The sequence below is a fragment of the Abrus precatorius genome, unplaced genomic scaffold, assembly GCF_003935025.1.
Source record: "Abrus precatorius isolate BTA unplaced genomic scaffold, Abrus_2018 Scaffold10, whole genome shotgun sequence".
Taxonomy (NCBI): domain Eukaryota; kingdom Viridiplantae; phylum Streptophyta; class Magnoliopsida; order Fabales; family Fabaceae; genus Abrus; species Abrus precatorius.
Window position 1 is genome coordinate 12,130,699 of NW_020874292.1, and position 27,179 is coordinate 12,157,877.

Sequence of the window (27,179 nt, forward strand, 5' to 3'; positions counted from 1 at the left end):
ATATTAAATATTACATCAGATCCTATTTAGAAAAAATAAAAATTCAATAATCTAAGATTAATAGTTTATAAGAGAAATTAGTGTGCAGTTAATATAATTTTATAATGAATTAAAAATATATAAAAAATTAAAATTAATATATTTAAAAATAAGCATTATTTTTTATGATTAATTTTTTTAATAATTATTCCTTATAAATAAGATCGAGGCAGTCAATTTAAACCTTATTTAGATATTTATGAATCAAAATTGCAGATTATTATATTTTGGTTTCGTCGTGCAGTGGTGTGGAGTCGTTTTTATCAACTCCCTTATTCTTGTGTTCACAATCCATTTGTAAGTATTTGGTCAACACATTTTGAGGTGATTACATTTTCGTGTGCAGTTAGGCAAACGAAATCCAACAAGTAGACTTTAGTCATAACGGAACGGGCACTGTTATTTCATGGAAGTTGCATCTCCAAAATTATGTACGCGCCAATAGGAAATACTCCGTAGTTGCTTAAGTTTGAATTGTGCGATGTCACCAACATGGATCTCGGCGTATTTATAATTTCTGTCAAATCACAAAATGATTTAGTTAGAGAAGGGCATTGCAGTCCTTAGACCAAGGGCATATTCGAAAGATAAAAATTAGGCCATTTTGTTAATTAAGCTTAGACTAAGTTGGGATACCATTCTGGAAAATAAGCTAAGTTGAGGGGATAATTTAGTCACACACCAAAACCAAAACATCATATAAAACACCAACAGTTGAAGGTTTATACAAGTATAGGAAATCGAAAGTGTTTTCAAAAGTTGGAGGTTCACACAGTCATGGCAAATGAAAACAACTCAAACTCAACCAAGGAGCATGCGAGTTTCTGGACTCAAGCAAACGCTCTCCTTAGGAAGAATTTAACCTTTCAGGTAACTTCACTCTTTATAACATGTTTTTAATTTTCATGCTTTGTTTGTGATGTATGTATCTATGGCATTGTTTTCAGAAACGAAATGTGAAGACAACCGTTAGGCTGATCATGTTCCCCTTCGTGTTGTGTCTGTTGCTGCTTTTGATGCAAAAGCTGATTGATAATCAATTGAACAAGGCTGAGAACAAGTGTGGCTGCATTTGTAGGAAGACACAAGGGGACACATGTATAGAGCAGGTTTGTGGGATTCAGTACTCGGATTTGGACCAAGTTTCCACGTGTCCCATTCCCAATCCTCCAGAATGGCCACCTTTGTTGCAATTGCCGGCTCCACAATACCGAGCTGTGAGAACGAATGTTCTGCCCGTTTCGGATTTTCCAAACGCCTCCTGTAGGAGAAATGGCTCCTGCCCTGTCACTATGCTCTTCACTGGCACTAACCAATCATTTGGAGAAAGTATATAAATAAATGTTCTATATTGTTATCCCTTAAATTTAATGGTTTTCATAATGTCAACTTTAATTAATGATTTTAAATTCTTTAAAATATTACTTTTTTATTAAAAAGAAAAGCATTTGTTTCATTTTTGTACTCTTGTTGTAATAAATGTTTTTTTTTTCATATAAAATTATCAACTTTAAAATCAGTTTTAAAGACTGGAATATCGTTTTTTATTTTTTATTAAAAAAATTATATTTATTAAGTATTTATATATAAATACTTACTGTTTCAATAAAATCTTACTACTTTATAAATGTTTAAAATCAACACTATCAACTGGTGTTAACATATTTCTAAATTTAATTGTTTTTTTATTCAATTTTCTTACTTATTCTTTGAATGTCATGACTTTGTTTTCTCTTTTACAGTTATATCTGGGAATATGATTCCAAGTACCTTGAGTATAAATAACTCTGATATTATGGGTAGTTTGGCAACTAATGTCGTTGTGAGTTAATAATTTTAATTTATCATTTTCTCTAGCACGGGGAAATAGTTTTTGCTTTTTGGTTTAAATTTTATTTCACTTTTTCTATCAAAATATAGGGATCAGACTCAGCAACAGAGGACACCAATTTTCTGGACCCTGCTTTCTTTTCGGATCTTCCTATTTATTATCTGCAAAGCAAGTGCACACAGAACTCTACATTCTCCATTTCTGTCCAAATATCAACCATTAACAAGCAGCAAGGTATGAGATATCCTTGTATAGTGTATACTATATAGAAAATGTTTCTTTAATATTTGGTAACAGGAAACTGAATCAATGGACATGACTGTGCTACTGCTGCACACTGCTAGTCTGCTCTTTTATAATGAAAGTTGACAATGTATTGTGCAAGTCCTATCTATTAATCAAGAAGGCAATGCATGACTACAATAATCAGATAATGAAATTGCATGCTTTGAACTTCTCTTTTCAGTTGATAATTTAAGTAATTGCCTTTTTTCGTTTGGGTGAAATAAGTAATTAAATAAACTAAGTAAAATTATGACAATAATATTCCAAGGGAAATACAGGCAGTTACTTAGAATTGGCCTTTGGATTAAGTTGAATCCTCAGGTAAAGTGGTCATTGTGCATGCATGCGCTTGCTGGGGGTGGGGGTGGGTATCATGAACTGAACAGACACAAGCCCTTTATGGGTTTACACTGCTTCATATTATGGCTGTGCAAGATTAGTACATGCCTGTTCATGATAGGTTGACTGGTGATAATTGTATACTTTTTATTTTTAAGGATGTTGAGTTCTGGGATCATTGTGCCTTTCTCAAATACATTGTTTGCCATGTTATTCAGTGATATGACTTATCGATCTTATTGCTAATTGCAAAACATGGAATCATCAAAAGGGAGTATAGAAAAAAAAAAAAGAATCATTTATAAAATTTTCTTAACCTTGTTAGGAGACCACAATTGTGACCACAATGATAGTAATCTTGTGGTCCAGATGTGCTCCCACGAAGCATTTTGAATGTGTGCATATGGAGTATACCTGTAGTACTTTTTGTATATTGTTCTGTTGTCTTGGTTGGTTACACTCAAGGCTTGCATCTGATGTCTAGAAATTTTGCTACTAATTCAAGTTTGTTTTCTACTGGATCTAGTGGTAACATGTGCTCAGGGTTTACGTTTATGGCGTAATAGTTCTTCTGAGGTGAACGATGAGCTATATAAAGGTTACCGAAGAGGGAACCCAGAGAGACAGATTGATGAGATATCTGCAGGTAGGCAAATCATTTTATTCAATCTGCATATAGTCTGGAAGCAGGATGTGAATACTTAATTTTGTATTCTTTTGACAGGTTATGATTTTCTAAATTCAAATGAGAATAGATATAATGTAAGCATATGGTACAACTCAACCTACAAAAATGAAACTGGCTTTGGTACTATTTCATTGGCACGTATTCCTCGTTCAGTGAATCTGGTATACATCTAAAACTTTATTTTTTAAATTGTGCATCCTCAATTCTATTATTCTCATCCTTAATCTATTATTCTGTAATTGATATATCATTATGAAACAAAAGACACAGTCTTTGTTTATAAAATAACTACCACAACTTGCATTAGTTGTGAATCTATTGGAATTTAATTCATTGAAATATTAACTTTAAAAGGGAAATACATTCTTGAGCCATCAGTTCTGAAAAGAAACTTGCTTAATCATTACTATTTTTGAAATGCATAATTTGGACAGAAGATGTAAATAATCATGACATATGATTGTAAACTGCTACCTGTTATATGATCTTGATTTCCCTTTATATACATTTTCCCACCTGTCATTTTAATAACATTTGCAAAACTCTGTCTCTATTTTTTTTTTTTTTTTGTGCATCTGGTAGATTATGCTAGGTGTTACCACTAAAACAAGTTAAGAACTGTGAAAATGTTTTTCATTCAGATGCAAAAGTTTGTTTCTAAAATAAATTCATAGCGAAGACACTTGAGAAAACAAAACATGATCATAAGGTGTTCTGCTACTAACAGTGATTAGTTATCCTAAGACACTTCAAAAGGTATGGATCACCATACACTAAGTTGGAACACGTCACATATCTAATAAAGCATAAAATAAAATTAAACATTACAAAATAAGGATGTACATCAGAAATTTCAGCAGCAATAATGCTCCTTGAAATTTTTTATGCACTCCAAACAATTCTCTAAGTTTTTCAAATCTTTCTCTTAGGAGAGAGCTAGAGTTAGTATATCAGCAACTTAAATCTCTGAATTGCAATGAATTAACTTGGTCTCATCATTCTTAACAGCCTCACATACAACATGAAACTTCACTTAAATATGCTGATTTGCTATCCCAATAAATCTCAATAGCTTCCAGTTGCTGTACTCCCAAATTAAGTAGTATTTTCCTCAATGAAATAGCTTGGTTTGCTGCTGTAGTTGCTAGTGCTATTACATATTCGGCCTCAGCAATGGATTGAGTTTTAATTTCTTATTTCTTTGAATTCCAAGAGAACATACCAAAGCCTAAGGAAAAGGTATAACCACTTGTGCTTGTCAGGTCATCAAAGTTTCTCACCTAATCACTATCAGCATAGCCCAACAACCTTTCATTTTCAATTGCTTGAATCATATTCCAAACTGAGTATTGTTTTTCAAGTACCTAAGCACCCTCTTTGGTGCTTCAAAGTGTAATTTACTAGGATTTTGCATAAATCTTGAGAGTGCGATGACTGCATACATACTATCAGAGTTTCTATAGAGAAAAACATCAATTTTTTCAGCTCCATCATCCTTGGTGAGTTTCAAAGTCTGGGCTAAAGGAGTAGAAGTAGATTTGCAATTGTACATTCTGAACTACTATAAGACTTCACAAGCATACTTCTCTTAGTTCATAAAAATTCCCTCATCAAATTGATGCACGTCCAAGTCAATAAAATGATTCATTTCTTCTAAGGTAGATATTTCAAGCTGATTTTTATTCTTTCGATAATCTCCTGTATTTATTGTTTGACCATTCTTAATCACCAGTAAAACATCAACATATCAAGATACAATAAAAGAATTACCATTCAGCAGCCTTCTCCAATAAAGAGTAGCCTTATATTCACTCCTCCTAAAGCCTTGATGACAAAAGTAGTTATCAATTTTGTTGTAACAAGTTCTAGGTGCCTATTTTAGCCTAAACAAGGCTTTACAAAGCTTGTATGCTTTATCTTCACTACCTTTAACAACAAATCCTTTGGGTTGAGCAGCATAAATCTCTTTAGCTAGATTACCATTCAAGAATGCAAATTTGATATCTAAATGTCAAAATGTCCACTTAATTTGTGTAGCCAAAACTATTAAAACACAACACAAATAGTATCCATTCTTGCAACTAGAGCAAAAATTTCTAGGTAGCCTTTCCCGAATTGTTGAATGTATCCTATAACAACAAGTCTGAACTTGTATTTGTTGATGAATCCATTGCAGGTTTAATTTCACCCATATATCCATTTAATAGTGACATTCTTGCCTTTAGGTTTATCAAGCAACTACAAGTCTTGTTGTCTTCAACTGTCGTTATCTCGTCTTTCATGGTTTGGATCCATTCTTCAAGTTTGATAGCATATGCAAAGCTGGTAGGTTCAAAAATAGCAATGTTACATCTTTGACAAATTTCAGAAAGTGGTCTAGTATCTCTTACAAAATAGAGATCATCAATCTCTACTTCTTTCTCTTCATTTATACTCTCAAGAGTAGGAAAAATTGATTACTCATCGGCTTGAGAGGTTGTTTGTGGGCAAGTGTACTCATCGAAAAGTAATGAAAGTATTTTAAAATTAAGTTTTCGAAATATCGTCTCACAAGATTATTTTTAATTATTAAGAATTTTTTAAGTCAATTTTTTGAGATTAAAGAATACGAAAATAAAAATAAAGATTAAAATTAAATCAATTATCAATAAAATTAAGAGCAGGTAACGTAATACACATATTAGTTGAACTTATAGGAGAGGAACTTAGGAAATATGAGTTTACTTATTCAATCCTTTATATTATTCTTTTGTTTAACTCTTAAATTTAATTTCTTTGTAGTTACTAATCATTCATACAAATACTATTAATACTCAATGGTCATGTAATATTAATATTTTTTTTTCTAAACTAATATTCACAATGTTCATGCAAGATATTAATTTAAGAAAGTATAGAACATCTATGAACTTATTAATTTAATAACGATTGGAAGAGAAATATTACTTTAGTCCACTTAATCTTTTGTCTTGTTTTATCCTCTAGTTCTATTAAGTAATCAAAATATGGTTGTCTGACAATATAATTAATTAAAATTATATTATGAGTGATTAATTTACAACATATAATTATGCGCAACAAGATAAACACTAATCACGAAAGGAAATCAAACTTAGATTCAAACGTCAAAATCCCATAAACTCATGAACAAGAATTCTCATTGTCCTATCTATGAACTTAGTTACTCATATTAAAAAAAAGAACTAAAACAATCGTAAACAAAGTTATAGAGAAAAACAAATTAGATTATCTTCAAGGATTGGGGATAAGATGAGTTCTCGGTCTTCAAGTATGGTCGTTCATAGCTACAAGTCTCGCCAAGAGTGTGTCGACGATCACGTGAAAGAGAGTTGAGTCCAATGTGTGGAAGAGTCGAGATGAAAAGTGTCAAGGATCAAAAACGGGGTGTGTAAGTTGTGTTTTTCTTGCTGCGCACGAGGTTTCCTTTAATAGGATTTAAAAACTCTAGAATTTCTTCAAAGTTGAGTACTCGCAAGTGAGCACGACTGTGCCATAGCTTAAACTTGAAGCATGGGCGTGCTGGTTTATATGCATGGCCATGCATCATATTGAAGAATGGGCGTAGTGTGTGCTTGTGGACTGGGCATGCGTTATTTAGATTGACATGATTTTCTTGAGTTTGCACCTAAAACATCTCAGTCTCATGTATCTTCAACGTGTTTGACTGTAGCAAAATTGAGAGAAATTAGTGTATAGATCTATTCAAATTAAGAATAGGTACGTATAAACATGCTGGAAAAGTGTGTCAAAATATGAACTTATCAGAGGTCTCTCACTTCCAACAAGGATCTTCATCCACCTTGTGAGATATAGCCTACTTAAATGCTTTTTTTACCTTCTCATCCAGTTTGTTTCTTTCACATCTGGTACATGAGTGTAATAAAGTGAACCAAACAAAGTTAGGTACTTTATAGATGGCTTGATGCCTCCCCAAGCTTCAATAGATCTCATCTCCTGTACAACCCTTGAAGGAAGCCTGTTCTGGAGGTATATACGATCATGTACTGCCTTTGTCCAAAAAGACTTTGGGGCAATTTCTTCTCAAAAGTCACGCATCTAGACATTTCAAGAACTGATTTGTCCTTTCTCTCTCTTACCACATTCTGTTGTCATGAATACTCTGTGTAAGTTGATGCTCAATTCCCAAATCATTGCAAAACCTTTTAAATTCAGTAAAGGTATACTCTTTTTGTTGTCAATTCTGAGTTTCTTTAAGTACCACTTTGGGCAGTGATTACTAACATTGATTACTTATCCTACGATACTCCAAAAGGTTTGGCTCACCATACACTAAGTTAGAACACATGTCACATATCTAATAAAATATAAAATAAAATTAAACATCATAAAATAATGGTGTACATAAAAAATTTCAGCAGCATATGGACTGACATCTAGTATCTACTCACTTCACTTGCAGGTATCAAATGCCTACCTACAGTTTTTGCTCGGAACTGGTACCAAAATGTTGTTTGAGTTTGTAAAGGAAATGCCAAAACCTGAGACCCCAACTAAGTTTGATTTGGCTTCGCTTCTGGGTGGTCTCTTCTTTACATGGGTCATCCTACAACTTTTCCCTGTGAGTATATTATATAATTTTTTCTCTCTAAGTACATTACATATTACATAAATGTGTGAAGAAATATATTTGCGATGAGCTAAGTTGTTTGTAAGAATAGAATTTAACAGAAATAAGAGGAAAGTAATGACATTTTTCACCGAATGGGTTTGAATTAGGCCTCCCATTCCTACTTCCTCCTGTATCATTTTTATACGTGTGTAACCATCTTTTGGGATGAGTTTAGTTTCACCTGGAACAATAAATGATGTGAAGTGTAAGTAAAAAATTATATTTAATACTTATTGTGTGAACAAGGAAGAATTTATTTTCTAGTGTACTTTTTGAACACGTGTGTTTTTCAATGTAGATTGTCCTGACATCGCTAGTTTATGAGAGGCAACAAAAATTAAGAATCATGATGAAAATGCATGGCCTTGGTGATGGTCCATATTGGATGATTTCATATGGTTATTTTCTTGCCATATCCATTGTCTACATGCTGTGTTTTGTAATATTTGGCTCAGTCATAGGTAAGAATGCAAGTGAACTCTTCATTTTTTGGCATTTTCCATTTCTCTTTAATGTAACTACCTTTTTTTTTTCTTTTATTTTGCAGGGTTAAAATTCTTTACTTTGAATGACTACAGCATCCAATTCGTGTTTTATTTCCTCTATATAAATTTACAAATTTCACTGGCATTTCTATTGGCTTCCATGTTTTCAAATGTTAAGACCGCTACAGGTTTGACGATGGCAACACAATGCTGTTAATATTTTCTTTTGTCAGATTTGATTACTGACGTTTTGTTATTTTGATAATTGCAGTAATTGCATATATAGGTGTGTTTGGAACTGGGTTATTAGCTGGCTATCTTTTCCAATTTTTTGTTCAAGATACATCCTTTCCGAGTAAGTCATATGACTGAGAAATAACTTCCACATCTTGGGTCATTTACATTATTATTCGTATATATATTATAATGGGGTTATTTCAGAGGAATTATCTTAGGATTGATGCCTATTGTACTATGTCACAATTCAGAATCAGATAGTTATCTGCATGAATAATATTTTTAATAATCCCAATAACTAAAGCCTTATTAATTCAAATAATTGCTTCTGTTCTTAATAAATTTGTGGAAAAATCACAACTATTATTAACATGTTCTTAATTATACCTAAAATGGAAATATTCTTACTTTAAATTTCTTTGATGTAATTTTCCCTTTAAAATTTTATTAACCACTTTAAGGAACAGAAAATTGAAATAAAGTAATTGTTGAATGCAACACAACAAAAATTGACATCTGGTGCCCTCATCCCCTTTTCAGCTTTTCCAAACATGTTATTGGCCCCCTAATCATTGTAAGAATTATTGTTCAAGTGATTAGAAACCTGATTCATCTCTAATTCAGGCAGAAGGGTAGTTGTAGCCTATTTTTCCTTATAAAGCAGGCCCACCAATTTGTTAATAACAATATAATATAGCTGCTTTGCTGCTAAGCTTTGTCCATCCACCACTGTGCTAGTAGCCTATTTAGCAACTGATGAAGTTCTTTGTGGAGATTTAATTTTTGTGTTTTACTAACAGCAAGAAAAGGAATAGGAGATTTTGTTTTGGACATGATGAGGAGAGTTGTGCTGCTACTTTATTAGCAATGTGATGTTTCTCTGAATCAATTCATGATGATGAATTATATGAGTTGTCATTTTAAGGTTGCATCGATAATTGAAGGGAATTCTGATGTATCACTATCAATTTTCAGCAAGTATTCCATTTCCTAAGCTAAATGAAAATGGACTAATATGACCATTGTGATTAGAATTTAAATCAACAAAGATTTTTTGCTAGTCATCTTATGTGTTATGTGCTGACTTGTTGGCACTTTCTAACCTATCTTCTGGTTTGTTGATTTCCTGTACAATTTCCTCAGGAGGGTGGATCATTGTTATGGAGTTGTATCCTGGATTTGCTTTATATCGTGGGTTGTATGAGTTTTCACAAGCTTCCTTTAATGGAGATGCTTCGGGGACTCATGGTATGCGGTGGGGAGATCTGAGTGATAGCACAAATGGAATGAAAGAGGTCTTGATTATCATTTTTGTGGAGTGGCTCTTGGTTCTTTTTTTTGCTTATTATATCGATCAAGTTTTGTCTTCTGGAAGAGGGAAAAGTCCTCTTTTTTTCTTGAAAGGATTTCAAAAGAAGCCTCCATCTTTTCGAAAGCCTAGCATCCAGAGGCAGGGATCTAAAGTTTTTGTCCAGACAGAGAAACCTGATGTCAGTCAAGAGGTGAATTTTACTTGCATTGAATACTAATTATTATGTGTTCGCCTACTGGCTTTAGAAACTAGGAACATAATGTCCATCAACAAGTCAACTTCACTAGTTTTTGAAATTGATGTGATGGAGTTGCCTTAGTGAGGAGTGGTTGTGTCAAATATAATACTAGAGTAACTTGGGACAGGTAGGTGAAATTTTAATTATTTAGGATTCCATCAGAGAAGCAATTAACTTTCTTCAATCCTAATCTTTTAATTTTAAACATTGTAGTCTTCTAGATTCTAGGGAAAGAATGTATGATGAAGGTAAAGTAGAATTTTTATTAGTTTGTATCTGTAGCATAAATCTTTATTTAAAATGGGGGGATCTATAGTATAATTCTAAACAGTATATTTTTACTGAAAGTACTTGACGTGGTTGTATCTTAGTCACACGTGTGATGTGTTATCTTTCTTCTTTTTCTCTTCAGAGGGAGAAGGTGGAGCAATTGCTACTTGAACCAACAATAAATCATGCAATTATATGTGACAACATGAGAAAGGTCTATCCAGGGAGGGACGGTAACCCAGAGAAAAATGCAGTGAGAGGGTTGTCTCTTGCTTTGCCTCAAGGAGAATGCTTTGGTATGCTTGGTCCAAATGGTGCAGGGAAGACTTCTTTCATCAATATGGTCAGTTGAAGTTGATTTTCATCAGAAATATACATTTTTCGAGAACTCCTTGCATTTCTTTCCCCTCTCTTTCTTTTCCCTAAAAAAAAATATAAGATCTGGAAAACTTGTTCAGTTGCTGAAGCTCACATTAGAGGAAAGAACTTACATGAATTCTAAATTAACTTAAAAGGAGTATCTTTTCTCTATCGAGGAAAACTGCCTTTTATCCAAAGATGTATGAATTTACACAATGGACCTTTGATTGGTTTACTTCATTATGTTTAGTATGTTATGAAATTTTTGTAGACTTCTATGAATCTTTTATTTTCCTCGGCTGGTTTTCTCTTCAATTCATAAATCTAATCAGTTTGTATATGCTTCCAGATGATTGGTCTTACGAAGCCAACCTCTGGTACAGCTTTTGTTCAAGGTCTTGACATAAGAGCTGATATGGATGGCATATATACTAGCATGGGCGTATGCCCACAGCATGAGTAAGCTGGAATTTCTTCCAATTTTAATTTTTTTTTTCTGTTTGATTTTAAATTCATAGCAATTGAATTTTTTTGCATATTTTTTTCTTTTGTTATTTTAGCTTGCTTTGGGAAACCCTGACAGGAAGAGAGCACCTGCTCTTTTATGGCAGACTTAAAAATCTTGAAGGTTCAGCCTTAACACAAGTAAGTCAATTTGTGATTATAACTGGAGAGAGTTTGAAATTGAAAATCTTGCTTACTAGATTAAGATAAAGAGGTCAATGGCCAATCATATATCTATTTGTGTCCGAAATTTTAACTATTTTGCAACAAAGGCGTTGGCCAATTCCAATTTTAAAAATGTTTAGCAATTTAGAGCTTGTGTAATGGGTTAATATAACTAAAGAGTATGAATTACCATTTGGGGAGGGGGGATATGTTAATATTAAAGGAATTTAAACATCTTGCTAATATATTTTTGTCAAGAGGATATGGATCCTAGATTGCAAGACTATAGTGTAGTTACAAGTTTTGTAAGACAAGACACAAGAAAATTTCAGCTTCAAATCTAACGCTGCAGGCAGTGGAAGAATCTTTGAAAAGTGTAAACCTTTTTTATGGAGGAGTTGCTGATAAACAAGCAGGAAAATACAGTGGAGGAATGAAGAGGAGGCTTAGTGTTGCAATTTCACTGATTGGAGATCCTAAAGTATGTTTTCTTTTAATTTTAATCTGTTTTTGTATAACTACTTTTTGAAGTTTTTTTAGAAGATTCGCATCGTGTTTTCTTATTCTGCTTGCGCTAAAAATTTTGTAAGGTTGTTTATATGGATGAGCCAAGCACTGGACTAGACCCTGCATCAAGAAACAACTTATGGAATGTTGTTAAGCGTGCAAAACAGGATCGTGCAATCATTCTTACCAGTACTCGCTCTTGATCTCTTGTGGTTTTTGAAGCATAGATATAAGTTGTTGTGTTAATTTACTATACGATCTGCTTGCTGTATATGATTTAAGTTATATCAGACAGCTTTTCTATTTATTTGGTTTTAATAACATGGATGTGCTCTCTCTCTCTACATATAGATTGATAAAACTTGTTTTCATATACTTTTCAGCACATTCCATGGAAGAGGCAGAAGTCCTATGCGATCGATTAGGAATTTTCGTAGATGGAAACTTGCAGTGCATAGGAAATCCAAAGGAGGTAACATTGCTTAAATTATAATGATTCATCAAAATCAAATCATTTATAAAAGAAGGCTTAAAGCACATAGACTGAAACTTCATGTCAGTATGTGGTTCATATGCATTGATTGCAACTATAAAATCCATACTGGTTAAGTTATTCAGTATGCTCTTTCAGTGTTCTCTTTTTTACTGCCGTGCGACTTTTTTTAATACTTTTTTTGGTTTATCATAGTTGAAAGCCAGATATGGAGGAACTTATGTGTTCACAATGACAACATCTGTGGATCATGAAAATGATGTAGAGAACTTGGTGCAGCAGCTTTCTTCAAATGCTAACAAGATATACCATATCTCTGGTACTCAAAAGTTTGAGCTACCAAAAGACGAGGTTAGGATAGCAAATGTATTCCGAGCGGTTGAAACCGCAAAGAAAAATTTCACAGTTTCTGCGTGGGGTTTAGCTGATACCACATTGGAAGATGTCTTCATTAAGGTTGCACGTGGGGCCCAGGCATTTGACACCTTGTCATAATTTCACACTAGTATATGTCCTCTCTCTCCCAGAATTTAGTTTTGACCGAGTTTAGTAAAGTCATGTAATCTATGCAGTTAGCTTTAAGTAGATAAAACTTTAATTGTTGTATAATGTATTGTTAGTTTATGCAGGTTAAGTGGTATTTTCACATCTAGTGTCTTTAGTGTGTATATATCAACATTGTTTTATATTATATCCCTTCTACACCGGTTGCCCTGCACTAAAACAAAGTAAAATCTCAAGTTCTCTGTTGTAAAATTTGTATACAATTGCGTATTTAGCAACGAATGCAAGTGTTCGTTTATTTTGTTACAGCTACAAAACTAGCTTTGGAATCGCAAAGCTATCCTTTGTAAGTAACTTTTGTTTCAAAATCAATTTTGGTGAAAACAAGCATGCACTCTATCTCTACAGACATTGAGTGACATAAGAAAATGTTTATTTTGGTTTTATCTAACCCCTTCCTCCTTCAATTTAAAAAATTGAGAACGAATGACATGGGCATGGCAAATTCATGCTTAGCAAACAATTTACAAATTGATAAATGTCTAAATGCTACTGAAAATTTTCAAGTATCCAATTGAAATAGAAAATAAGACAATGCCATAAAACAGGTAATTGGTGGGTGGGGTTCATGGAATGAAATTTTAGTGCTCGGTCATACTGAGAATTCAATCCTACCCTCACTTAAATTATAATATGTAGATTATTTTTACAAAAATTTATTTTTTAGGTGACATCAAATGTTTTTTCATTAACGAAGATTTCTTGGTTTTACTTTTCTATTTCAAATAAACTAGTGAATTTTTTTCGTTTTCTAGGTATTATTGAATAAAAAAACAATTAAACAAGTAATCAAAATATATCATGATTACTTCAAAATTTAAAAAAGAGAAAGATACTGTAATTATTAATAATAAATAATTATTAATAATAAATACTCTATTATATTAGATAAAATTAAATAAGAAATAAATTTAAATAAAAAATAAAAATTTCAAATCTTAAGTTAATTTTGAAAAAAACAAATGTTTGATGTAAAAAAATTTACTTGACACAATAATTAACTCAAAGTGCTAGTGTTGAATATGAACGGCAGTGGGTGAGTAGACGGGTTAGGTATTATAATACTCATCTTCATATTTGCATTTTAAAAAATATCCGTATTCAGCTTCATACTTGCGTGGGTAGTAACTTTAATTTTTATACTCATACCCTTTGGGTATGACATACCTATATTTGCATCTACTACTTAGAGTTTAGGGTTTAGCATACATATATTCGCATACCGATACTACTTATGCTTGTCTAAGAATAAAAAAAATACTTATGAAGAAAAATTTGCCTATACAACTTCACATAAGTAACATAATATTATAAAAATTCAATTATTTAGAAATTATAAGCGCAATTAAACACATAAGTTATTTACCGGTGATGACCCTATCTCACGTGAGATCCGATTAAATGATGATGACATTGAATTGGGCAAGGACGAGATGTGTATGTACAATGGTTTGCCTCTCGTGTGGTGGGATCTTCACACTAGGTAACCTCTTGTGGTAGTTTGGGCGACTAACTTTGGCGATTCATGATTTCTATAACAGATTTAAAACGTTGATAATAAGAGTAAGACTAGGGATAAGAGTAAGACTAAGGTAGAGAAACTGAAATACTAAATGATAATGAGAAATGGATACATAGCATATTCCTTTTTTTAATATTTGAATTTAAAATTGAAAGAAAAATAATAAATTTAATTGAAATATATATATATATATATATATATATATATATATATATATATGAGACTAATATGTTTAACCCACGTAAGGTACAAAAGTATTTTGTAAAAAATTAAAATTAATTTGAAAAATAATTTTAATAAATTAAATATTTATAATTTATATAAATTTTAAAGAAATAATTTGAATAAAAAATAAATAGTTACAATAAAATCTTGTAATGAAAAAATATGTGTATATATCAAAAAAATTATATTCTTCTATTCAAAGAAAAAATTATTTAATATGTAAATTATAATAAAAATAAAACAAACAGAAATAAAAAATAAAAATATTTTTATATTTTATATATTTTCAAAAATTTATTTGAATGTAAATAAATAATAAAAATAATATTATTTAAATTCAATAAATTATAGTTATGTTTGTAAAGCACATGTTGCATAAGAAAAATGTTATTTTAAATTAAAATATAAAAAATAAAATTTAAATATTAACAATAAATGAGAAATCATAAAAAAAATATTCATATTAGATAAAAGTCTATAAATTTGAATTTGAATAAATTTAATTTTATAGAATTAATTTTATTTATAAATAAATATAATTGACATATTTTATATTTAAAATTTTTTATTTGAAAATAAGTTTGTAACAATTTTAAGTATAAATATTTTATCTCAATAAAATAAATACAGTTTATCATATTAACTTAAAAATTAATAATAGTATAAATTTGTCAAAATACAGATTGAAAGATACGTATCTTCAAACCATAAATAATACAGTTGTTTTCTCTTCAAAATTAAACATTCATTAGGTATTTTTTTTAATTCAATCACTTTAAATTTTATACTATAAATTTTTTATAAATCTAATTAAATTAAAAAATTTCTCAATAATTTATTTTTATTTAATATAATAAAATATTTATTATTAATAAATATTTTTGAAAAAATATTAAATTAAAAACATTTAATATATATATATACAGATATTAATTTTTATAAAATAAAAAAATAAATTTAAAAGGAATTCATTAATTTGTCAAAATTTCTTATAAAATAAGAGCTACTTTTTGTTATTGATAAATGTATAGCTACTAATTATAAAAATTGTACATTTTAGATACGAAGTTAGTTATGAATTTAGTTTTTTTTTTAATTTTATTTTAATAATTTTTTATATATAATTGTTTTTAAAAGTAATTTTTTTTATCTTATTTTAAGAAAACTAGTTATTCCAACTAAAAACAACACGAATGAAATTAAAAACAGGATGAAGGATCTGAACAATAACAAATAACGTATTTTTTGATATTCTATTACATGATATATCAGTATCTGTCTTGATAAAAAAACTACATTCATATTTGATTAATTTCCTGAATTTTCTGTGAATAAATATATTTTAGATTCAAAATCTAATTTCAATTTTCATATATATATATATATATATATATATATTAGGATTGGGTAAAAAAATCGACCCCCAACCAATTTCTTTTTCTTTATTCATGAAATAACTTTTATTAACTAGCACTATTTTAATGTAAACCTTTAAGAATAATTCATTTAATTGATTCCAAATCTAAAAAAATATGAGATTTTCTACTTTCTGTGTCTAACAAATCTTGTTTTTTTGAACATGAAGAAATCAAGAAGTTGTCTTGAGTTTGATTGATTAATATATAGTAAAAATTTCTTCCAAAAGAAGAGTTTATTAATTAAACTTTTCACTACTTCGATTTATGAACTATTTTAAGAATTTAAAATATGTCTTTATATTTTTGTGATAGATTTTAAAAAGAGATGTAATATAATAATTTCTTTGCAAGTCTTTTATTCCAATACTATTATAGCCTAAGCAGGCTAAACACAGAGTTTTGAGGAGACATATCTCTATATTTTAAAAGTTTATAAGTAAGTCTCTATAATTAATATTTTTTTATTAGATTTGTTGAAAACAAAGACTTGTACATTATCCGAATGGCTAACAAAAAAGAAAAAACAGTGAGAATAACCTATTAATTATACACTATATGAAGATTCTCAAATCAGAATTCTGTTTTTATCTTATTTTCTCTACCTATATAATAATTTTTTTATATATAATTATTTTTAAAAATAATTTCTTTTTATCTTATACTAAGATAACTAGTTATTCGAACTAAAAAAACATGGATGAAATTAAAAACAAGACAAAAGACCAAAATAAATAATGTATTCTTCGATGTTCCATTACACGATGTATCAGTATCTGTTTTGATCGCAAAACTACATTCATATTTATGATTAATCTCTTAAATTTTTAATGAATAAATATATTTTGGATTCAAAATACAATTTTAATTTATATATATATTATATTAGGATTGAGTAAAAAAATCAACCTCCAACCAATTTCTTTTTCTTTATTCATGAAGTAACTTTTATCAACTACCATTATTTTAATTTAAAGAGTAATCCATTTTATTGATTCCAAAAAGTTGTCGTTGAGTTTGATTAATTAATTTATAGTAATTTTTTTTTATAGTCTAAGTAGACTAAACATTTGAGGGGACAATGTCTCTATATTTTAAAAGTTGATCAATAAGTCTCTACAATCAATATTTTTTTGTTAGACTTTATTAAGAATAAGGAATTGTTTAAATAAAAGAACTTAAATAATTCAAAGTCAATCTCTATATATAATTTTTGAAATTTTTAAATCAGAATGTTTTTATGATATTTTAAAAAAAGTGTTTTTAGGTGTTAATTTTCTCTTGACAAGTGTTGACCATTTAATTTTTCAAAATTCAATCTTAATTTAAATTTTATATTTAAAAATTTTAAAATTTATTTTTGATTTTAAAATTTTTATATCTTAAATTTAATCTTATTCAGTCTGTCTCTGTATAATCTGAGTGCTATTTCTTAATCAAGAATATCTATTAGAAGCTATCTTAGATGTTAGCAATTTTAGAAATTTATTTCTTTATCTCTTGATCTTAATTTAAACTTTAAATATTTTGATAATTATTTTTAATTTAATTTTTTTTATATATTTAATTTGTCTTTTTTATTTGTCTACAAAAATTGTAGGAGAAGATAGGGATTTTCTATTTTAAGATAAAATAAGCCATTCAACTTAAAAAAGTATTATTTAATAATAATAATAATACCTGTATAGTACATCATCAATAATGTAGTATATATATATATATATATATAATTTATAAAATTTTTAAAAGTTGTAAAATATATTTTAAAATTTCATAAAAAATTATTTCAATTTAATAATAGCTATGCGTTAAAGCTAGATTAACAGAATAGGCAGTAGATTTTGAGATATTTTATCCATTTACTAATTCAAAACCAATTTGACAGGAGTTAACATTATCCTAAGGGCTAACAAATAAACAGTGAGAATAACCTATTAATTATACACTATCTTCAAAAGAAGATTCCCAAAACAGAATTCTGTTTTTATCTTATTTTCTCTGCTGTATATATTTCCATGTTTTGAGTTTAAGATTCACAAAGCATTATAGAAAAACAAATTTTCTTCACACAATGTTCAAGTCCTTCTTGTTTGCAACTTTTCTCTTGGCACTTCTGCTCATTGCTCAAGCACGTGAAGATGATAAAAACATTGGGCTTTATCAACTCAAAAGAGGAAATATGCAGTTGAATTTTACAAACTATGGTGCAACAATTATCTCTGTCATTCTCCCTGATAGACATGGTGTGTTTTATTTTATGTTCTTAATTATTTATATATACTGGCTGGCTTAGTCTATCCTTTCGAATAGAAATATCACGTCTTGTTTGTCTATTCAGGTAATTTAGCTGACGTTACGCTTGGCTACGATTTCATTCAGCAATACCAGGTATGATACTTCAATTGTTTTGTGATTCCATTAGCCAATTCAAAAGGAAAATTTGATTATATACCCCACCCCTCCTCCCCTCTCTTGATTTTGCTCTATCGTTCTCTATATTTTGTCTATATTTTGTTTGATTATTCTGTATATAGCATTTGATCAACCGAAATAATCTTTTACAAAAACAAAGAACCAAAGCATTGATCAAATTCAAATATAACCCAAAGTTTTCCTTTTCTTCTTTTTAATCATAGCACTTAATGTGTGGGATTAGTCTCTTGATTTGGTTCTATCATTCAGTAATATAACGATTTCTCAAACTCAAAGCCTTGAAATTTGCTGCAGAATGATACATGTTACTTCGGAGCCCTTATTGGACGTGTGGCAAATAGAATTGGACACGCTCAGTTCACTTTGGATGGCAAAACCTATCAATTGCCTGCTAATGATCACGGGAACACACTCCATGGTATGATAATCCATCAAATTATGTTCCTGCTAATTGCATATAACGCCATGAGATTATGCATAATCTCATTTTTTGATTACACTATTGATGTAGTTAATTATAACTGTTTGAAATATTTGTGTATACAAATATCAGGTGGAACAACAGGGTTCAGTGATGTTGTATGGACAGTAGAAAGCCACAGGGAAGATAGTCACATAACATTCACCTATGACAGTTGTGACAGAGAAGAAGGTATACTCTACTATTGTTTTGATTATAATTTAATTGTTTTTTGGTGTACAGAATCCACTCTAACATTATTATTTATTTTTCTCTCTGAATAACAAATTTCCAGGCTTCCCTGGCCAACTCAAAGTCTCTGTGACATACATGTTAATTGGAACAAACAAATTGGCTGTGAAAATGATTGCCAATCCAGTAGACAAAGCCACACCCGTGAATCTAGCACAGCACTCATACTGGAACCTGAGGGGTCACAACAGTGGTGACATCCTCTCACACAAAGTTCAGATTTTTGGGTCACATATCACACCAGTGGATGACAAGCTCATCCCAACTGGTGAAATCCAATCTGTGAAGGGCACCCCATATGATTTCCTTGAACCAAAAGAAGTGGGTAGCCAAATCAATGACCTTCCAGGTCTATATGACATGAACTATGTCCTTGACAAAGGTAGCTCCGAGCACTTTAGAAAGGTGGCAATAATAAAAGACGATGTCTCTGGTAGAAAGCTAGAGTTATGGTCAAACCAACCTGGTGTTCAGTTCTATACTAGTGGCATGTTGAAGGATACTAAGGGCAAAGATGGAGCCATTTATCATAAGCATGCTGGTATTGCCATGGAAACACAGGGTTTTCCTGATGCTGTCAATCGTCCAAATTTCCCATCACAGATTGTGCGTCCTGGGGAGACATACAAGCACTTCATGGTCTACAGATTCACAGCTGAATAATTTGAATTTGTGAATTTTCTGATTCATTTTATGTGCAGCATGTACTTTGAATCATGATTAGCGGAACTGAGCCTATAAACTAAATCTTTATCCTATGTTTCCGTGGTTATGATATAAATAAATTATTAAGAATAACCGTGTCTTTGCATATCTGAAAATTTCATTCATATACTATGCTTTTAATCTCTTTGGTTTACTTTTCTTTTAATTTGTCAACTAGTTTGGGAAAAAAAGGAAAAGGAAGTGTGCATCGAAAAATATATTTATCTTGTTTTAAATTAGAAATATGAAGGCGATGGAGAAGAGTTTAACAAAATTACGAGCTTATAGTATTATTGTTTACGTTTTAAAAGGTTTCAAAATCATGTTACACATTTTTTTAAGTTTAAGAACTCATTTGACACTAAATTAAACTGAATAAATCAAAATTTTCTCTTTCTTTATTGTTATTGTTTGTTTTATTAATTTACACTTCTGTTTAATCTATTTTCCGCAAGTGCCTCTCTAAATATAAGGGCCAGCATTGTTAAATATAAATAAAACAAAATAAATATTTTAAAATGTTAATTAATTGATACATTTATTTTTCATAATAGAAAATTAGATTATAAGAAAATGCAAGTGAAGAAATAAGAGAACTCTATTTCTAAAAGAAAGAATCTTATATAGTAAGCTAGGAGATGTCAGGGACCTGAGGGCTTTTGGCAATTAACTGGGAGACGAGTCATTGAGCCATTTATGAAGACTCATTTTACCATACCAATACTAACGGAGAAGAGGGAACACGTGCTTGCTTTAACGTAGAATTTGATGTCAACATAAAAATTGACCCTTTGAAAGACCCTTTTTCATAGTTCTAAAAAGATTTCTTATTCTGTTTTGATATATGTATGTATAAATGAATTCATGCCCTTATTTAGTTTAATTCCTCTGGCCCAAAAGATTTGATTAGTTTGCTTCTATTCTTCCATCTCAAACATCCAAGTCAGTGCAAATCAGCAACACTAATTAATGGGAGCTCATTCAGCAAACAATTACTAACACTTTCAGAGAACACACTGCATATTTTTTAATGGCTGCAAAGCAAGCTTAACAAAATCAATCAGAAAAAGACATAACGCTTGACAACTTAAAATTTTATTTTATTTTATTTATTTTTATACAAGAAATAATTGATGAAGAAATGCTAGATATATTACCATCGTTCCTCAAAATCAATCTTCTTATTTGGACATTCAGAATTTGTGTTCCGTTCCCTAACACTTAATTACTTAATGAATAACTCCGTTACGTTAAGGTAGAAAAATTAGGATAGGTGCCTCCTTAGGGAATTCTTTAATACTTATAAAATTTCATATAAACAAATATACACTACTCAGATTATTGAGACAAAAAGAGAGTCCGATGAATGCCTAAATCTACAAAGCTTGGTGAAATAAGTGAAGTACAATGTAAACCTTTGGTGCAATGATTTTCTTCAACCAAATTATTGTATTTCTTTGACGAGGTCTGAAATTTTCTTTTGATAAGAGGAGAGTAAACTTTTTTTTTCTTTTAACTTGATATACTAGGACCATGATCATGTTGGTGTTTGATGAAGATATCATATGGAAATCATATGTTTCAGTTTTTACTATGATTTTTAGTCAAATATTTTATAGGTGTGACTTTGTATTATTTGTTATAGATTAGACATTTGTTTGATAGATTAGCTTAAATCCAAATGAATGATTAATGGAATCCTAATCTAAATAAGTACAAGTGTAAATCTAACTCATGCAATCAATTACAAGATATTTGGAGTTGATTAACATGGTTTAGACTAATACTTAGATTTTGTTCAAATAGAATTGTTTTGTGAAAGTATTGAGTTAATTGAATACATGTGCTTTGTAATTAATTACAACAGTATTTTAACAAAACTATGTCTCAAAAAGTTTAATCGATTACTATGATTTCGTAATTGATTATACACGTTAAAAATTCATTTGAAAAAAATCCATACTTTCACGAACAATCGATTACAATAACATTTAATCAGTTACATGATATTTCTGGGCAATATACAAGCTACATTAAACACTTTAATTGGTTACCAAAGTTTAATATTAGATTAAAATAGGTTCATTATGTTAGTTTTAAATAGCTTATCTTTTCTAACTTAAGGTGTACAATTTTCACTTTGTAGCATTTTTTACGAAACACACTTTAAGAGAGAATCAGAGGGTTATTGCTATTTCAGATAATGTGATTGTTCATCATCAAGATTTAGTGATCATCCAATTGGTTTTATGGAAAAAAATGAAGAATTTTTGCACAAACGAAGGTGTAATCCGTCCTTATCTTTGTTCTTTCATTTTTGTTCATAACTAATATGGAAATGATTTTTCCATAGGTTTGAGAATCATAGTGTTTGATTCTTGATTAAAAATTTTCTTGTAGGGTTCAAGAAAAGTTTAGAATCATAGTATTTGATTCTAGTTTTAATTTACTTCTAGGGTTCAAGAAATGGTTAAGAAAATTGCTTGTACATAGTATTTGTAACATATAGTGTTTCTTGGTAAAAAGAGTTTGACTAGTGTTGTCAAATCAACACTAAATATAGGTTGGGGTTTCCCAAACTAGTATAAATTTTTGCGCTCATTTCTCTTTCATGTTATGTTTTATTTTGACATCTATCTTAAATTGATAAGGATACAATTTTTATTTAAAGAATGGAATTATTTTAAAAAGCATTACCTTTATATATTTCTGACCATTTCTATAACAAAAAATTCTTTATATTTTAAACCTATTAAGGTTCCCATTATCCATTAATGGGCATAAACCCAATTTTCACTCATTAAGCCCATGTTATTTTTTATTAGTAGTCTAAAATACTTACTAAAATTAGATAACTTATATTAAGTTCATAAAAAAGGTAAATAACTTACATAAATATTATAACTAATTTGTATCCCACCTTATTTTATTAGAAATATAAAATTTATAACAATCCCCCACTTTTACTGTATAATTATTTTGACATTTATATCACAAAAAATTTAGGTGCGCAACTATATGTTATTTACTTTTAAATTCTCCTTAAACAATCTAGTTCATCTTATAGGAACCACCACAACATTCATCAAATCAATGATCATTGCAGTCATATCTATTTCAATGACATAGATCAAATATGGATAAGTGACATGGAAATTACATGTAATGTGATTTTAATCATGTCTATTTCTAATTGGTCCAAACTTTAATCTTTATAGAGATCAATTCAACATTATTGCAATATACTTATTGCATAAAATAAATTCAGAATAGAAACACAAATATTTAATTTATTATGTATGAAACAAAAGCATATAGAATATAAGTGAGACTCCTACTCAAACTAAGGAATAATAAGAAATAACACCCATAAGAGCAATGCACTCATGAAAAAATTTAGGTAGTAATCATATAGTAAGTGGATCAACTAACATAAAGTCAATCCCTATATTTGCTATATTAATTTGTTAATTCTTAACTCTTTTCTCAAGAACTAGAAACTTAATATCAATGAATTTTTACTTGGTTGTACTCTTATTGTTATTGGAATCAAGAACTGCTGAGTTATTGTCACAATAGATTCTTAATGACGTTTCAATATTGTTGTTTAACATACTAGAAACTTGATATCAATTTTTTGACAAACTTCCAAGAGATAGCTCCTCTAACAAACATAAATAAGTATCCAGACTTGGAACATTTGCTGTGTTGACATTTAGCAAAATTAGAGTCTAAGTACTTCATGATCACTAAACTATTAGACTTTGATAGAGGAGCATGTACTCTTTTATTCTCTTCAAATAATATATCACACACTTTACTGTCTGCCAATGCTACATCCTAGGATTACTTATGTATCTGGCCAAGACACCCACCACAAATGCTACACTTGCATAAGTACAAACTTGAGCGTACATCAGACTTCCTACAGTTGATGAATAGAGAATATTTTACATCTAGTTTCTTTCAAGGTCATTTTTCGGACATTGTTTGAGACTAAATTTGTCTCATTTAGCTATAAAGGTATCTCTTAACTTACTAACTTTCATGCCAAACTAAAACCTCATTGATATAACTCTCTTGTGATAACCTTAGGATGTCATAAGGATAATCACTTAGTATCTTAATACCTAATATAAAAGAGGTTTTGCCAAGATCTTTCATTTCAAAATTCTTTGTTAGAAATCCCTTGGTTTCATGCAATAGTTATATATTGCTGCTAACAAGTAGTATACCATTAACATATAATACTAAGAATATATATTTACTTCCACTGAACTTATGATAGACAAAATCATCAACTATATTTACCTCAAAACCATAGAAGATAATAATTTGATGAAACTTGTGATACCATTGACGAGAAGTTTGTTTGAGACCATAGATGAATTTCTTTAGTTTTTGCATACCATAGACGTTGAGTCACTGGACACATAATTTTCTGGTTGTATCATAGAAATCATTTCTTTAATGTCACTATTTAGAAATAAAGTCTTAACATCCATTTGATGTGGCTCTAAATCGTAATGAGCTATCAACATCATTATTATTCTAAAAGAATCCTTTAAGAAATTGGAGAAAATGTTTCTTTGTAATCAATGCCTTCCTTTTGAGTGAAGCCTTTAGTAACTAAGTGAGCTTCATATCTTTCAATATTACCTTTTGAATCTTTCTTGATTTTAAATATCTATTTACAACCAATAGATTCCACACCTTCAGATAATTCAATGAAATCCTAAACATTATTGTCTTCCATAGATTTCATCTCTTCCTTTATGACATCAATCCACTTTTGAGAGTTAAAACTACGCATAACTTGACAAAAGTTGTGTAACACCCTCAATTTCATTAACTTTATTTTTTTATTTTAAAAAAAGGAGTTTAGTGCACGGCCTTTCGCTCAAGCAAGATTGGTTTTTTCTAGACCAGGTATTTTGGGGCACTCTCGCCCAAGCAAGATGAGTCTCGCTCAAGTGATAAAGGATAATATCCCCCCAACTATCCCCTTGCCCAGGTGAGAAGGGCCTCGCTTAAGCAAATTCACAGGAAAAATTTGGAAAACTCTCTGGACTCATTCTCACTCAGGCGAGAATAGGGCCTAGACAAGAATATTAGAAAAAAGCTGAAAATTATTGTCTGGGTTTCTCGCTTAAGTGGAAGAAACTCCCTCAGGCGAGAATGATCTCGCTCAAGTGACAGCCTACTTGCTTAAGCGATAATGCGTGAGTTTAGAAAAGTATTTAAGGAACTTCACGTTGAAAAATTTCATTATTCTTGAAACAACATTTCCTCTTATTTCTCTCTGTTCTCTCACCTCCGTTCTCAGATATGGCTGATTGAATTGCTTGTTTGTGTGTGGAAAACTCACCCCTTTGAATTGTTTTGTATGGTGTTATTTTTCCTTTCTATGTGCAAATACAAATGGACAAGGATAAGATGAAGGTATGGATCCTACCTTTTGAAGAGGATATGTGGGTATTCGACACCGCGACCCAACACAGTATATTCTGCAGACTTGCTCGTGTGATTCATGGACAAGAGAGTGGAGGCTCATGGATTACCCAGTATGTTGCAGATACCCCTATTGAGATAGTATTTTATGTTCCTCTTGGTGACACCTAACTACCTTACCCTACCTTGTCTGCTACCCCAACTCTATTGTTAGTTGACCCTCGTACTCTTATATCTAGGCTAGTCCCTGCATCTGTGTCTTTTCCTTTTGTGCATCATGTTTCACCTCTTGTACCAACTGAGAGAGATATTCATGTGGTGAAATCCTCTGTTAGGTACGAGACTATACCATCCTATATGCACCATGCCTACCCATCTACCATTTCATCCCTTATCATTACTCGTTTACCTTCTCACACTGCTGGATGGATTGAGGAGAATGATGGAGATCCTGCTGCTGCTTCTAGCGCTACTTCCCCCTCTTCTTTTGAGGAGTTCGATCCTATCAAGAATTATTCTCCTTACAACTGATGTTGTTATTTCATATGTTTATGTTATTAAGGAGAACTGCTCTTAAGAGTTTGACTATGTTACTCAGACTATTTTTAAAGTTTTACTAGCTGCTACTTATGATATTATGAAAGTACTTTTAGTCTATGGATTATGAGTATTATTGCCTTATTACATTGCTCATTGTGTATTTGGAAACTTTGATCTATATCTAAAGTGATGAGGTGTTGAATATAATTTAGATATGCATGTTAACTCTCTCTTCTGAAAAGGGTTGTATACTAGTTCTGGTACCAAAAAAAAAAAAATGGTATCAGAATTTTGGTATTTTAGGAGTTGTTACATGATTCTTGTAAAGTGAGTGCCCAAGAATTTGATGGATGACTAAAAATTTTTCTTTTGTAGGACATTGCTACTTAATTTATATTATTGTATTTAGATTGAAGTGCTTTGTGGGGTAAGTTATCAATGTTTTCTAAATTGAAATGACAATGTGGATGCTTTCACTATACTGAACTCATTGAACCTTATGGGATCTTTAAAACTATAAAAGTAATTGCAACATTTTTCTTTTCTTAACAAAATTAGCACATGCTTTCCTTTTGAGTATATGCCAGTTAAAAATACAAAGTGAATTAACAACTAATAAGGAAAGAAACAAAATATTCACATTCAACAAAAGAATGAAGTTTCTAAGGATCAGTTATTAAGAATATTTAAATTCGATAAATATGACAAGAATAAAAAAAAGTTTACACAAATAAGACTACAGTTAAGAAGAATTACAAAATACTGATAACAAGGTAAGAAGAAATAATATATACTTAGAGTGAGGAGTGACATGAATCAAAAGAAGAGTGAGGAGTGACTCAAATGGTAATTATACATAAGAATATTAATCTTGACTCAAATATCAATCCTTTTGATTTATGTAACTCTTAACTCTATGTATATTATAACACCTCATTTTTTTATTACATTTGTTTTTTTTTTTAATAAATAGAAGATTTTCAATTTTGAAAATTGCAGCATTTCTTGGTCAAGTGAGACATGTCTCGCTCAAGTGAGATAGTTCTCCCTTAAGCAAGAATGGATAAGAACCTCTCAACTGTCCTCTCGTTCAAGTGAGAAGGGTGATAGAATAAAGCTCTCTGGAGTGTTAAGTCGCTCAGGCAAGCTTATTGCACTCAAGCTAGAAAGAATCTCGCTTAGGCAAGAATATTAGTAGATGTGAAGAT

The 27,179-nt window shown here is 30.3% G+C and overlaps 2 protein-coding genes across 7 annotated transcripts; both read left to right on the top strand.

The window, feature by feature from the left end:
- The first annotated feature begins 338 nt into the window (after positions 1–338).
- Positions 339–13,284, top strand: LOC113873188 (ABC transporter A family member 7-like). Of its 6 annotated transcripts, none has more exons than XM_027511214.1 (18): positions 339–909; positions 987–1,368; positions 1,782–1,861; positions 1,960–2,104; positions 3,021–3,140; positions 3,219–3,343; positions 7,624–7,782; positions 8,132–8,294; positions 8,381–8,506; positions 8,590–8,673; positions 9,699–10,057; positions 10,518–10,718; positions 11,085–11,194; positions 11,296–11,380; positions 11,757–11,885; positions 11,995–12,100; positions 12,295–12,383; positions 12,600–13,284. In XM_027511214.1, the coding sequence occupies exons 1-18, from the start codon at positions 817–819 to the stop codon at positions 12,897–12,899; spliced, it is 2,856 nt and encodes a 951-aa protein (XP_027367015.1). In that variant the 5' UTR covers positions 339–816; the 3' UTR covers positions 12,900–13,284. The 6 variants fall into 6 exon arrangements, with proteins under 6 accessions (XP_027367015.1, XP_027367022.1, XP_027367038.1 ...); XM_027511221.1 differs by having other exon boundaries at positions 757–909; positions 1,782–1,865; positions 1,973–2,111; positions 3,028–3,140; positions 12,600–13,201; XM_027511237.1 differs by having other exon boundaries at positions 757–909; positions 8,132–8,207; positions 8,351–8,506; ... (2 more) ...; positions 10,524–10,718; positions 12,600–13,201.
- A 4,917-nt stretch (positions 13,285–18,201) lies between these two features.
- LOC113851707 (aldose 1-epimerase-like) lies at positions 18,202–19,938 on the top strand. The gene is made up of 5 exons (XM_027482197.1): positions 18,202–18,373; positions 18,469–18,518; positions 18,858–18,981; positions 19,117–19,215; positions 19,319–19,938. Exons 1-5 carry the CDS (start codon positions 18,202–18,204, stop codon positions 19,936–19,938), a joined length of 1,065 nt encoding a protein of 354 aa, XP_027337998.1.
- The last annotated feature ends 7,241 nt before the right edge of the window (positions 19,939–27,179 follow it).

Bases quoted from the DNA above. Each gene is read 5' to 3' on its own strand.
- LOC113873188 (XM_027511214.1), top strand. From the start codon at position 817: ATGGCAAATGAAAACAACTCAAACTCAACCAAGGAGCATGCGAGTTTC. The intron at 8,295-8,380 runs GTAAGAATGCAA...TTTATTTTGCAG, and splicing joins AATATTTGGCTCAGTCATAG to GGTTAAAATTCTTTACTTTG. The intron at 12,384-12,599 runs GTAACATTGCTT...GGTTTATCATAG, and splicing joins GCATAGGAAATCCAAAGGAG to TTGAAAGCCAGATATGGAGG.
- LOC113851707 (XM_027482197.1), top strand. From the start codon at position 18,202: ATGTTCAAGTCCTTCTTGTTTGCAACTTTTCTCTTGGCACTTCTGCTC. The intron at 18,519-18,857 runs GTATGATACTTC...AATTTGCTGCAG, and splicing joins ATTTCATTCAGCAATACCAG to AATGATACATGTTACTTCGG. The intron at 19,216-19,318 runs GTATACTCTACT...ACAAATTTCCAG, and splicing joins CAGTTGTGACAGAGAAGAAG to GCTTCCCTGGCCAACTCAAA.